The following is a 15,060-nucleotide window of genomic DNA, read 5'->3' as shown; positions in this document are numbered from 1 at the left end:
GGAGAGAAGGACAGCCAAATAGATGAAAGGAAGTCAGTCTGTCACTTAGAGGGGAAGTTCCATAAGACTAGGTGGAAGGCATGGGTAAGATAGGAGACGGGGTAGGGGAGGGATGTGAAAGGGGGCAGCTGAAGATTGCAGAAAGGGGGAGTTTCTCTTTAGTCATTTGGGATTATCGCACAGACGGGGACATCAAGAGGAGACGAAATGTTAGCCATTGGGGAATTAATCAAGACGCACTGGGGGTAGCTCCACTGATGAAGACAGATGAGCAAGACGTTCTCACTTCACCTTAATAAACTGTCAGTTTAACATAGACCATCTTTATATAAACCTTTTGTCATTCGCAGTGCAGTATTCTGCTCATGATAGAGATATGGCACAGTGTAAAGAACATTGCCTTTAAATTTCTAGAGTTATGACTAGAAATTCCTTTACTTGAAGGGGGTTGCCACAATGTTGCAGAAGCCTTAGGGCAATAGGGACAATGGTGCCCAGAGAGGCCAACGCCTCCATAAGGGCTAAGGAAGGGAAGGCAGACCTGGGTGGGGGTGGTCCTGAAAGGGTCTTGGAGGTGAGTACCAGTAGGGGAATAAAATCTTAGTGTGACCCAGGAACCCTGTGTGCAGTGCTGAGCTGTGCAGCCCACACTGCTGAAGGACCACAGTCAGTGTGAGGTGACTGCCTACGTGGCTAACCCCAGGCAAAGAGCCTGTGCTCCCCCACTCCAGTTATATAGCTCTTGTCAGAAGAGCTAAGTATATGAATTCTTGCTCTGCTGTTTACCAGGTTTGTAACTTTGCGTGAGTCACTTAAGCTGTCTTGGCCTTGAGTTTCCTCCTGTAAAATGTAGAGTTGATCTAGATGTGATCCCCAAGGTTCCTTTGAATTCTAAATCCTGTGATCCTAAATGTTGAATTTGAATGTTGCAAAGGGATTCTGGCATTATAGAGGTTCAGCTAGGTTTGAGGTTCTTGACCTGGGATCCACAATCTAGTTTTTTATATTGATAATTATATTTGAGTTCCTTTGTAACCTTGTGCATTTTAATTTATATTGAGGAGTCCTTGGGTTTTACCAGACTGCCAGAGGAGGTTTATGACACAAAAATGTTGTATCATATGGGCTAGATGTAGCCCTCAGCTAGATTGACTTTTAAAGTTTTTTGAACTCTTAAGGTTGAATCTCTACTACTCTGCTCTTTTCTTTGAGTTTTCTGCCTAATTTCTATCCAGTTTTCCAGTTTAACCACGTTGTTTCCTTTTCAGTGTCCTTTATGTATATTTATATTAAATCTACTGAGTTTAGAGCACTGTAGGAAATGCAAAGGTTAATTTAATTTAGATAAGGCATGTGGTACTTGCCTATATAGGGTTTACAATTTAACACATATCTCCTTCCTTAAAAACTTTTGTTTTCTCATCCTATTTGTATAGCATTTACCATAGTGGTCCTCTTTCCTGGAAAATCATCCTTATTATGTTAGGAAAGATTGAGATGTAAGGTTCTGGTTTTTATAAGTAAAGAATGACCTCAGGAGGGGCAACTAGGTGGCGCAGTAGATAGAGCTCTGGCCATAGAATCAAGAGGACCTGAGTTCAAATCCAGCCTCAGATACTTGACACTTACTAGCTGTGTGACCCTGGGCAAGTCACTTGATCCTGATTGCCTCACCCAAAAAAAAGTGGAAACATAGAATGCTATTATTGACAGTTGTGGAAAGCCTGAAAAAAAAAAGGTTTAAAAAAGAATGAACTCAAGAGCATCCTCTTGTGTTGCTACACAACCTGAGTAGTAGTCTGTTCAGAAGAATTGCCATTATTGGTTTACCTCCTGTTTTTAGTAAAGCTTGGTTGAAGCCATAAAACATAATCTAAACTTGGCGGTGGCACTCAGCAGTGCTGATACAATGTATTCATTTTAGTTTTATATAATTTATGCCTCCATATTATAATAAAATGAAACGAGTTACTTAAGCCTTTTGTTTCAAAAAGACTAGCTCCCACCTGGTAGACAGATTCCAGTGATTCTTAGGTCATCCCTTTGAGAAGCACTAGCTGAAGTCATTGGTAGAAAGTGTTGAAACAGAGGCAGCCAAGTGGTACAGTGGATAGAGCACCAGCCCTGGAGTCAGGAGGACCTGAGTTCAAATCTGGTCTCAACACTTGACACTTACTAGCTCTGTGTCCCTTAACCCCATGCCTTGTTCCCTTCACCCCCTCAAAAAAGTGTTTGAACCATTGCCCTCCTAACCCATATGGACTATTATTCAAGGAATTAATTTCCCCAGATGACATTCACACTCTTGGAATATGTCCTTTCAAAAATAGACCAAAAATAGAGGGATCGAGATGGCTCAGTGGATAGTGCACTGAGCCTGAAGTCAGGAAAACCTGAGTTCCAGTGTGGCCTCAGACACTTACTAGCAGTGTGAACCCAGGCAAGTCATTTAACCCCGTTTGCCTCAGTTTCCTTAATTGTAAGATGGGAACAATAATAGTACCTACCTCCCTGAATTGTTGTGAGAATCAAATGAGAATATTTGTGAAAAGTGCCTGATACATAGTAGATGCTTAATAAATGCTTGTTTTCTTCATTCCTTTCCCCGTTTATTGATGGGCATATAGTGATTTTTTTTAACCTTATAAAGACAAAATAAATTAAAATTAAATTTAATGTGGCTGATCCAGGACAGATAATTCTAAGACTTGTATTATCCCCCAAATCTTAAAAAAACAAAACAAAAACAACCAGCTTTTATCTAAAAGATAAATGAAAAGAGCAAGGGGAAATGTACAGTTGGCTAAAAAGAATATTTACATCACAGAAAGCTGAGTATAATGAGCAATAAGAAAATTATTTTCTTTTCTCTGTCTCCCTTTTTAAGAGATTCCACGAATGAGTTAGGGTTCTATAAGGATTTTCGAATAGTAAGAAGGAAAGAGCAGAGTTTAGCCAGAATTTGAGGTCAACAGTACTCTTCAAACTTTCAAACTTCTGCTGGAACAAGAGAATTTGGTAAGGTAAAATATTCTCTTCCCAGGGAAATCACAAATCCATTTTGATAGGCATTGGAAATATGTCTTAGTATAATAATCTGTTTGGAGTTAATTAAGGAAGAGAGCTCATACTGATAGGACTTCCCTAGTTATATTTGTTTAAATAAAGGATGTAGAGCAGACATTTGTCAGTCTTTGATAAAGCCACTCACATATCTTTTGTTCTGGGCCTCATGTTTAACAATCCAGCATCGTACTGAGGAGTACAAAAACAGCTTTGTCTTTTACAAATGGACCAACCTAAGATAAACAATACTTTTTAAATATACCAATCACAAACAAACTAAATGAGGATTAATACAGGTATTGGTGAAATTCCTTAACTTCTCACCTAATAGTTGACTTACTCTGTTTAGTTAGGTCCCTCTTCTCCTTGGAGGTGGCCTTCTGATTATTTGTAGCAAGGAAATCGTTTAGCAAATAAAGTTGAATTCTAGTGGAAAAATTATTCATTTCCATTATTGCATTTCTTCTCCCTCATTAACTTCAAAGCCTTATTATTATTATTAACTTTATTAAGTCTGTAAGGGTCAAGGAGTATTGTTGAAGAAGGTAAATAAAACCTGTATTAAGAGAATGAATGTCCGAAAAGCTTACACTGGCCTATCATAAGACAAGGGTTTGTACTTATGTTGGAGTACTTTGGCACAAAGTTTTGAAAGAAATCCGTCTTGACTGAAGTCTTGAAAAAGTAAGGTCAGACTTTCCACTTCCAGGAGCCAAAATGGCGGAGTAAAAAGGTAGTGGCTCTCACCCTCCCCAATCAACCTCTGAAAACCCAGAAACTATCACCCTGGAACAGCAGAACCAGAAGAAAGACGGAGAGCAGCAGTGCAGCCGCCCAGCAAACGGGTCTCCCAGTGCCTCAGCAAAAATAAGGGAAGCAGCAGTACAAAGGGCCCCAGGTGGATAAGCACCATGCAGCATTCATCTGAAAGGAGCTGAAGAAAGCAACCAAGAGTCTTCCTAAAGTTCCAGCCTTGCTGATTCCAACCCAACACCAGGTAAGTTGCCAAAACCCTACAGCCTCCAATTGCCAATATAAGAGGCCCCAGCACACAAAGCCAGTGACCAAGACCTAGGCTGCCAACACAAGAAGCTTGGGTCAGTGCCCTCTGTTCCCCAGCAGGAGAGCTCAATCTCTTTAAAGGCCAGGGAATAAAGAAACCATGAGTAAAAAGAAACATAACATAGATTCATATTATGAGAAGAGTGAAGATCAAGACAGAAATTCTGAAGAGGACAGCATTGTCAACATCACATCTGCAACGTCAAAAGGGAATATGAACTGGTCTGAAGCCCAAAAAACCTTCTTAGAAGAGCTCAAGAAGGATTTTTAAAAGTCTAATGAGAGAAGTAGAAGAGTCCTTAAAAAATACAATTGGCCAATTGGAAAAAAAGTACACTGAAGAAAACAAGTCCCTAAAAAACACAATTGGCAAACTGGAAAAAAAGTACACTGAAGAAAACAAATCCCTTAAAAATACAATTGGCCAATTGAAGAAGGAAGTACAAAAACTAACAGAAGAAAACAATGTTAAAAACTAGAATTGGACAAATGGAAACTAATGACACTATGAGAGGGCAAGAATCAGTCAAACAAACAAAAAAAACGAAAAAATAGATGAAAACATAAAATACCTCATCAGTAAAACAATCGACCTGGAAAATCGATCCAGGAGAGACAATTTAAAAATCATTGGACTTCCTGAAAATCATGATGAAAAAAAGAGCCTGAATAGTATCTTTCAGGAAATCATAAAGGAAAACTGCTCAGAAGTCCTAGAAAGAGAAGGTAAAATAACCATAGAAAAAATACACCACTCACCACTTGAAAGAGATCCCAAATTGACAACACCAAGGAATATAATAGCAAAATTCCAAAATTACCAGATGAAAGAGAAGGTGTTGCAAGCAGCCAGAAAGAAACAATTTAAATATCATGGAACAACAGTCAGGATTGCACAGGACCTTGCAGGTTCTACATTAAAAGACTGCAGGGCATGGAACATGATATTCCATAAGGCAAAGGAGCTTGGATTGCAGCCAAGGATCAACTACCCTGCAAAAATGAGCATGATTTTTCAAGGGAGGAGATGGATATTCAATGAAATAGGGGACTTCCAAACCTTCCTCATTAAAAACTAGAGCTCAACAAAAAATTTGATCTTCAAGTACAAGATTTAAGAAAGACATAAAAAGGTGAAGGGGACAGAAGGATACAAAATATTGTTAATAAGGGCAGACTGTTTACATCTCTACAAGGGAAGATGACACTTGCAACTCTTGAACTGTATTGTTATTACACCATGTTAAAGGAGTATACATAAAGGGGGTGGATATTAGTTGACTTTGATGTAATGATAAAAAAAAATCTAATCAAGTGGGTTAAATGGATCCAAGTAAGTGGATTAGTCTGATCTTAGAAAATGTACTGAGAAAGGAGGAGGCAGACAAGGGTAAATTACAGGAAAAGACAGAAAATCCTGTTACAGCAGAGGGAAAGAAGGGAGAGGGGTGAGTATTGTTTGAACCTTACTCTCATCAGATTTGGCTCAAGAAGGGAATAATAATCAGGTATAGAAATCTAACTTGCCCTATAGGCAGTAGGAGGGAAAAGGGGAAAGAAAAGGGAGGGGGGATAGAAAGGAGGGAAGAAGCAGTAAGGGCAAAGGGGAAGAAAAGGGAAAGGGATAATAGAAGGGAGAAGAGACTGAAGGAGGTGGTGGTCAAAAGCAAAACACTGGGGGGGGAAGGAGAAAGGAGAAGGAAAAGCATAAACGGGGTGGGGAAGGATGGAGAAAAAGACAGATAGTAATCAAAACTGTGAAAGTTGAATCGCCGTCTTTTTTTTTTTCCTCTTCTGTTGAGTTTTATTTCCTCTTTCTGATGGTTCCTCCTATTGGTCTTAATTTTTACTTACAACTTCACTAATGTGAAAATATGTTTAATAGGAATGTAAATGTATAGCCTGTATCATATTGTGCACCATCTTGGGGAGGGTGGGGGGAGAAAGGGGGAGAAAAATTTTAAACTCAGAAGCATATATGGAAGTGATTGTTGATAAATCAAAGTAAATAAAATTTTTTTTAAAAAAAGTAAGGTCAGATAAAGTAGTGGCCATCAGCAGCCTGGTTATTTCTTTATCAAGTGCAAGCCATGTACTCTGTGACTGTGTTTAGATCCTGGCTGGGGCAGGAGCTTGGTTAAAACAACATTGAAAAGCAGAGTCTTTTTTTACTTCTTGCTTCTTCATAACTCCCCTCCCTTGCTTGTTCATCTTTTCAGTGTGACTACCTACTTTGTAAAAGCCTCTTGTTATAGGCAGCTTGTGGATAGATAGAGTGCTAGGTCTGTAGTCAAGAAACCTGAATTCAAATGTGGCCTCAGACACTTACTAGCTGTGTGACCCTAAGAAAGACATTTAACTTTTCTGTTTGCCTCTGTTTCCTCAACTTTGAAGTAGGTACTTGCAGGGTAGATCATTGGTGAATAAAGGTCAATGAAAACATTTAGTGCAATGGCTGGCACATAGTAGATGCTATATAAATGCTTATTTCCTCCCTTCTCTCCCGTTATATCACTGAGAGACAGTAGGGTTTAATGGTGTAGCCAAGATGACCTAGGTTTGAATTCTGTTTCTGATATAAATGCACTGTGTGAACTCTGGATAAGTCATTTGAACTATCATTACTCTGGACAACTCTCTCTCTCAAATTAAATTATAGAACAGTTGTTGACTTTGTTTGGTGGAGGGAGTTTCCACACTGGGATTTCTACATCCTGATGGAATCAACTTTCCCTCCCCTAAAAAAAAATAAAAAGACCAAGTGACCTTACCCCTTAAGTTGGGAGATTCAGATAAGGTTCCTTTAGTTGGTATTCAGTGTTTCAGTAGCTTAAGATAGGTATCTACTTTAAATCTTTAGAACCATAGAATGTTAGCACTGGAAAAGGGAGCTTAGAGATCATCAACCACTTCATTTTCCAGTTGAAAGAAACTGAGGAGGGGCAGCGAGGTGGTGCAGTAGAGGGAGCACTGGCCCTGGATTCAGAAGGACCTGAGTTCAAATCCAGCCTCAGACAACTTGACACTAACCATGTGACCCTGGGCAAGTCACTTAACCCCATTGCCTAGCCAAAAAAAAAAGAAAGAAACTGAAGTCCAAAGTTTTTGAAGTGACCAGCCCAGGGTCATATAGCTACTAGTATCAGCCAGGCCAGGCCGTAAGTCTCCCCTCTCAAGGCCCAGTGTTGGGGGAGTTGAGGTCAGGAGAGAAAAGCTCTAAGAAGGAACAACAGGTAAGAAATTTCCTTTAGTTTATTACTAAACTTAAACCAAGTTCTCATACTGTTACTAGGTTGGAGGCACGTATGGTAAGGATATAACCTCCAGGGTGAAAGACGAACCAATCGCTGTATGTAAAACTTTCAATCAATTTAAGTTTCAAGCTTTATCTATTCCCTTATTTCACTTAGTAGGATAGCTTCCTGAGCTTCAAGCCCCTTGAGTGTTTTATATTTAATTCATTCAAGGGTTATTGCTTTTTGAAATGAAAAACCAACACTCTATTAAAGCTTTCCTTGAAGAGTAACGATTTCCCAAATACTCATAATTAAAGCATTTACTGCTTTAATTCCTTCATAATGAAAAAAACCTGTGTTTCCTATCCACTGAGGATTCTAATATGGGTGTGGGGGAAGTACAGGAAATGGCAAGAACTTAAGCAAGCTGTGAAACCTCAAGATGGCCATAGATTTTTAAGAATAAAAAGCTTGGAGCCTAGCTCATATTAACACATTCTTGCTTTACCCCCTTTTCTCCTTTGGTGTCCTGGTTATGGTGATATATTGGTCTGTTTATGAATGACATTGGGTGATAAGTTGCTTAAGCCATGCAGGTGTGGTAAACTAACCTAACTGCTTTGAAATGAGGCACAATCTACTTAATTGCTGAACACTGCTTGGATTCTTTGAGAGCTTGTGCATGCCCTTGATTTTTTTTTTAATGACTTGCAGAAATACCATAGTTGTATGGGATTTCCCTTTTTCTTTCAGGTACAAGATTTTAGTTGGATAGTTTTGAGAAACAACTTTAGGAAAAGGCTTTGGTCAAATGCACTTTAATGCCATAATATCATTCACAAAATAGTACAGTGGCTCCCCCCCCATTTCATTTAATGCCTACATTTTAAAAATGTTACCATTTAACTGGTAAGGTCCCTGCCGGTTTTATGAGTAAAGTTTTTCTATCTCTGTGTCTTTTGTGGAGTTTACTTTTGTTTTTTATCCAAAAGTAGAAAGTACAAAAAAAAAAAAACACAACCCAAAAATAGAAAGTGGCTAAGGGTTTGAATTCTTCAAAGCTCATTGATTGGTACTTTCAGAGAGGTTTGTGACACAGTGAATAAGATAGTGAAAGAAGGTGTTATTTAGACGTATAACTTGACATCTACTTCCCCCCTTTGCCACCTCTGTAGGACAAGATACCCTTGATTATATACTTTGCCCATTAGGACAAAATCTGAAAACTAAATTTGCTAAATTATGTGTACATGGGAGCTTAATACTATTGGTAGATGACAGCTATATGACACCTTTACAGTGGACTGAACTTCAGGAGAAACAGCAAAACAGATTTCCTAATACTTTAAATAGTAAGTTGTACAAAATACAACATAGTATTTTCCTATGGTATTCTTTCCCTTGTCCTTCATGTTCTTAGCTATTTGCATTCAAAAATGTTGAACTTGAGTTTGAAAGGACCTTTGGTGGTAACAGAATTAAATGTCTACCCATGTGTTCCAGGGTATGAAAATGGTACACATACAAAGTGGACTAAGAGGTCCTTCCTTTGGGGCAGATTTGGTTAACTTTGCCTCTCCTAAGGTTTGTTCCATCCTTTCTCCCGTCTTTTAGGTTAATGAGCAGTTTCATAGATGCACAGCGTTCCAGTTTACAAAACTATTTACCAGAATACAAATTAATGGTGCTCGCTGCAAACACAACTTCTACTGATTGGCTTTCTGCACTATTAAAGAGTTCAGTTGTTAAAACATTTTTTTCTAATTCTCTTTCTTTGTGTGTGTTTTTTAATAGGATGTTTTCTTAATTTGCTTTTCCCTTGTGAGTCCTGCATCATTTGAAAATGTCCGTGCAAAGGTAAGGGGAAATTCAATTTTTTAGATTAGTATTTTTGCCTTAGGGATTATTTATTTTTTATTGTTAATGGTAATTTCAGGAAGAAATGTTTTTGAAACCTACATACCATTATGAGTTATAAAATAGTTGTTTTGTAGTCCTTTACATTAAGAGGAACATTGTTTTTTATCATGAAAGAAGGTAACTGTGACTACAGCTTTTGAAAGTTCTAACACATTTTAACATTGTCTGCTTAAAGAAATTGCCATTGAGAGGACTTAGTGGGATGAGAAGTGTCCTCGCTCCATATTGTAGAAAGAGAAAATTAGATTTGCATCCTTAGAGACTGGAAGTTGAGTCCCAATACCTTGTTATTGTGTCTAAAAACATATTAACTCCTGTGAAATTCTGTGTGTTCCTCAGAACTTAAGAGGGGGACAGTTTCCTTCCTGGAATATTCCAGTTAGTCACATTTCACTAACCGCCTGATAAATCTCAGGCAATCATTTATTTCACTAAATTTTGGGAGTTTTAAGAAAAACTAAATCCAATATAGTGTTCCTGATCTAGGAAAAATAAGAAACTTTTTCTCCTTAAGAAAAATCTATGATTTAAAAGAGAACAGAATACATTTTGCACACTGTTATTCCTTTTAGTGACTAGTGTCACTAGGTGGTGGTGGTACAGCATTTGGAAACCTAGCTTCATCATCATGATGATGTCATGCTGATTTAATGGCAAACAAAAGAAATTAAACTCTGCATAATACAATTTTCATTTCTTTCTTTCAATTGTCTAGTGGTATCCTGAAGTGCGACACCATTGTCCTAACACTCCCATAATTCTAGTGGGCACTAAACTTGACCTTAGAGATGATAAAGACACGATTGAGAAACTAAAGGAGAAGAAGCTGACTCCAATAACCTACCCACAGGGCTTAGCCATGGCAAAGGAGATTGGTATGAAATCTGAACTGTTTACATTTTCTGGCTGCTTTGCACAATATCATAAATAGGGGATTTAGAGAACCTATTTGCCTTTGAATGTAGCCAAATCAAGTTTGGAACTTGCAGAGTAGAGATATTAACAAGCGTATCAGTATGACGTCATTATAGTAAGTCATTCTTCTTTCCTTAACTTCTTGTGTTTCTTTACAGGTGCTGTGAAGTATCTGGAATGTTCAGCACTCACACAGCGAGGCCTCAAGACAGTGTTTGATGAAGCTATTAGAGCGGTTCTTTGCCCACCCCCTGTCAAGAAAAGGAAGAGAAAATGTCTGCTGTTGTAAATGTTACAGCCCTGCCCTATTCCCCTTTGAACCTTTGTAAGCTTTGCTTAAACAGTGGAGCATTCACTCAATGCCAAGTTTTTGTTATAAATTAGTTTCTTTCCATAAAACCTTCTGAACCAATCAATAATTTCATGGTTTTGTTTAAAGTGTTAGAGAATGATTTTTTTTTCACATTCTATTACAACTAAACCCTAAAAAAGACAAGCCTACTTAAAGCCTTATTTTTCAAAAGCCCTGTTCTTGCTCAGATTAAGTGTTGCCAAAATATCCACTGAACTAAGTTGCATTGTTGTGCTATGAACACTAAGCACTAAACTGTGTTTTAAAGACCTTTGTCTTTGAGAAGACTGTTTTAATTTCTGATAGTAGGAAATGCAAAAACACTTTCTAACTCATTTTTCAGATATGTAAAACAGTACAGTATACTTAGTGAAAATGTTTAATGCATTGAATAATTTATCAACCCATGTTCATTATATAACATTGTACTGTATATCAGAATGGAATGTGTATAACCAAACTATAGTCTTTGGATCAATCTTTTGCTTTCACAGTAAAGATTCTTTCAAGAATCAAACTCTTGCTGTGATTTCAAACAGAAGTCCCATGTGTGTTTTTGTTAATGGAGTATTCTCTTTAACAGCAATGTTTTTGGGTTGGATTATTTGAAATATTTGGTTTCACCATGGAATAAAGACAGTATTTTGACATACTCTGGAACCTAGGATTAATTTACACTACATTGTATACTGAAGAGTGGAAAACTGAATAAATTTTGTCACGGGTAAAAAGTTTAAAAATCATAACCGTTAACATCTGTCAAATGCAGTAGATAAGAAAGGTTGATGTTCTTGGTAAGTGTTTTGTTTCTAAGCTTTTCTTTTTTCTTCTTTTTCCCTTCCCCCAAGTAGGGCATTCATTTAATACAACTCTGAACTGGTCATTCCCACAGTTGTGAACTTAAGTAAATGCTTTTTTCATCAAACCCTTTCTTACTGAGCAATATTACTCTACTTGTATTTTAAAAATCTTTCTCATTATGTATTAGAACTTTGCATTTTTGTAGTTTAGAAAAAGCGCATTCTTTTCATGTTACCTTTGTTTTAACTACTTTCTTTAGTCTTCGCTAGTAACTAGGTGTAAAAATCATGTGATTCAGCTTTACAAAACTTTTTTTTAATATACTTTAGCTATTAAAATATGAACCTTCTTAAACATCACTGTATTGCCAGGTTACCAACACTGTAACACTACTAATGTCGACCCTGTTCTTGACCTCACTTACATGTACACATGCTTTCTATTGCTTTTCCTAGTAACGTGACCTCGGGCCTGTGAGGTTCTGTCAGCTTAGTGCTAATGCTAACAATGTTCTGTACATCCTAAACACTGGCAAGAATATACAATATTGAACTACAACCTTTCAACCACTAGAACAAAATTTTGAAGATGCAAAAGTTGCAAAATTGTGGAGTGTTTTTACATTGATCTTTTGCTAATGCAATTAGCAGTATGTTTTGCATGTATGACTTAATAAATCCTTGAATCACGTTACTGGTAATGCTTGCATTTTTGAGAATTTTGTGAATGGTCTAATAAATGTTCCTATTTGCCATTTTTTTGATAAACTGTTTTGGGGTTAAAGTTCCTGGAAATGTTATTACAAATGTTCTGTTGCTTAAGTACTGTCAATGTAAAATAGCTGCAGTGTTTTAACACACATCTCATTTAACATGAAGGTAATTATTAGTATACTATATTAGTAATAGTATCATCCCTGCTTTACAGGTAGGAAGACTCAAGGAGTCACTTGACTAAGGTTCAGTCCCATCTCTTAACATTCAGGCTCTGGTGCATCCCTCAGTAATTAACTATTTCAGCAAAGAAGCCAGTCCTTAATACAGGGTTTTTTATATACTAAAGCTAAAATGACTGTTTAAAAATCATCCTACTGGTACTGTTGTTTTTAGAAGTGTGCTATGTATGACTGAGTATATGAGTTATCACATCTGACAGAAGTGCCTACCAATTCTGTAGTCTGACATTTTTCTTAAAAATACTTGCAAAGAATATACTAAGAAAATATTTCTTAGCTTCATCTTTCTTCCTGGCCTTTTGTGGTTCGAAAAATGCATGTTGAAGCTAAAGATTGATAGCAGTAAGAGAAAAGAGGTTTTGGAAAGTTGTGTTGTTCTTTTGTTTAAAAAGTGTTTTTAAAGTATTTACATTCCCTGCACATACACATCTAACAACTAGTCTTAGAATCCTTACCACAAAAAATACTTGCTTGCTTTAATGGCAGAAGCCCTTAAAGCAACTATCCTTGAGAACTGAAAGTGCAGCAAAGGCATAAAAGAGAAGTGTCTAAAGATCCTTTTTGCATTGCAGACCCAGCCCAAGTCCCAACATTTTCATAAAATCTTCAGATTTGGAGCTGCAAGGGACTGCTAAACCCTCATTTTACAGATGAGGAAATGGGAGCCTAAAAACCTAGTCAGCAAATGGCAGAGAAAGAGGTTGAACACATTCTAACTCCAAAGCCTGACTCATTGCCTGGAGAATTTTTAAAAATACATACAAAATAAAATTACAAGAGAAAACCAGGAACCTAGTGACTTTTGTTTTTCTGACCTTCCCCCCCACCCCACCCCGTTACACTGACAAACCAGAAAAAGCTAATGATAAAGATAATTCACAAAACATTTTGAATTAAGGGAAAAGGGGCAATATAAGCTAAGTTCAATCAATGTTGCTTATGTGCTGGGCATTGCTTATATTGTCATTTGTAATATACCCTGCCAGACCATGGGTTGCTTTCATCAATCATCCGTTGTTATTCCTGAGCTAGAAAAATTGAAGAAACAGTGCCAATTTGGCCCACCACAAAAAATTATATTTTAATGCTCTACTCTTTACTGCATCATTTTCATATCCCAGTGATTTGTCACCACTACTAAATAAATATATTTATTAAATACTTATTTCACAGTACAATCAAGCAATAATTGAACCATTGGCTATGTATGAAAATGCATGCTTCATTCTGCTTGCATGGTGGGAGGCAGGTTTCATTGTGCTCTTGTGATTAGCATCAAATTAGAGTTCTGAAGTCTTGAGGATGACTTGTTCTGATTCTACTTGCTTCATTCTGCATCAGTCCACACAAGCTTCTCAAGTTTCTCAGAATTATAAACATTTTCTTTTAGATTCCATTACATTGCAACACCATCATTTGTTCAGCCATTGCCCAGTGGGTATCTACTTGCCTTCCAGCTTTTTACTATTCTAAATATTTTTGTTTAAATGGGACCTCTCCTCTTTCTGACCGTTCTTGGCATGTGAGCCTTGCTGTGTTTTCTAATGTGGATGGACCAGCCGTCTGTTTTCTCTGACCCCACTAACCATTTTCTCTATCACATAAATCTCCATTTACTGGCCCCTTCCCTACAAACCTGTTTGGGTTTCCCCTCTCCTTGAAGAATCCTCAAATCTGCTGAAATTGTTCTCTCAAGTTACCAACAATTTCAGCTGCTAGATCCAATGTTTTTCTCAGTCATCATTCTTGATTTTCTTTATTGTTTTTTTTTCCACTGTTCACCACAACCACTCACTTCCAGCTCCTGGAAAGTCCTTTGGCTGTTGGATGTCTGGCTATCCCTCAGCCTGCCTTTGCATCTACCACCAAAGCACCTGGGTGGTTCTAATGGTTACTTCCAAGGCAGTGTGATGAATGGACAATAGGTTTGAAGCAAAGACGACCCGATTTCTAATCCTGCCTCTATGCCTGTTTCCTCATCTATAAAATTTGGTGGTTGTACTTGTTAGCCCCCAAGGCCTCTTCTAGCTCTACATCTGGGCCTATATGCTGCTTCTCCCTGATTTCATGCTTTGTGAGTTAATTCTACAGAGATGACTCACAAACCCCAAAAACCTAGTTTTACTTGTTCAACTTGACAAAGAACCTTTCCATCTCTCTCCTGATCATCCACTAAGGCAGTGGGGTATAGTAAGCAGTTAGTAATGAACCTGGAGTCAGAGCCTCATACACTAGATATGTGACTGGATGCAAATCACTTAACCCGTTTGGGCCTGAGTTTTCTCATCTGACCTCTTTTAAGGTTTCTTCTAGTTCTCAATTTATGATCTATAGCATTACCTCCCAATTCACAACGGAAAACATCATCTTAACTCGGGTTCATAACCTCACCATCATGCTTTATTTTCTTCTCCCTGACTTCCATATCTAATTACAGAATTTCAGTTGAAAGGGACCCAAGAGGTCAGTTAATCCAATCTGCCCCTGTCCAAGCATCCCATTTACGTACACCAACAAATGGTCATGCTGCCTTCATTTGAAGACTTCCAGAAAAGATAACTTTTAGACTGCTGTAAATGTTAGGAAATTTTTCTATCAACTTAAAATCTACCTCATATTTTCCATCTATTACTCATTATTCTTACTTCTGCTTTATTATTTCTAGAATTAAACACTCTGGTTTGGCACGTTAAACATTTAACAGACTACCTTTCCTGATTTTACTTCCTCTCACACTCGACATCCAGCCCAAC

The 15,060-nt window shown here is 37.6% G+C and overlaps 1 protein-coding gene across 2 annotated transcripts in view; it reads left to right on the top strand.

The window, feature by feature from the left end:
- RAC1 (Rac family small GTPase 1) overlaps positions 1 to 12,045 on the top strand; it is a 48,559-nt gene extending 36,514 nt beyond the window's left edge. The window contains exons 4-7 of one of the 2 annotated variants that reach the window (XM_020965384.2): positions 7,421 to 7,477; positions 9,159 to 9,221; positions 10,000 to 10,159; positions 10,358 to 12,045. In XM_020965384.2, coding sequence (XP_020821043.1) covers positions 7,421 to 7,477; positions 9,159 to 9,221; positions 10,000 to 10,159; positions 10,358 to 10,488 — 411 coding nt within the window. In that variant the 3' untranslated portion in view covers positions 10,489 to 12,045. The remainder of the gene's footprint in view (positions 1 to 7,420; positions 7,478 to 9,158; positions 9,222 to 9,999; positions 10,160 to 10,357) is intronic. The other variant, XM_020965385.2, reaches the window with a different exon arrangement.
- The last annotated feature ends 3,015 nt before the right edge of the window (positions 12,046 to 15,060 follow it).

The sequence above is a fragment of the Phascolarctos cinereus genome, unplaced genomic scaffold, assembly GCF_003287225.1.
Source record: "Phascolarctos cinereus isolate Bilbo 61053 unplaced genomic scaffold, phaCin_HiC Scaffold_4;HRSCAF=312, whole genome shotgun sequence".
NCBI lineage: Eukaryota > Metazoa > Chordata > Mammalia > Diprotodontia > Phascolarctidae > Phascolarctos > Phascolarctos cinereus.
The sequence above is the reverse complement of the archived record's forward strand: the minus strand, read 5'-3'. Positions and strand labels throughout refer to the sequence as shown.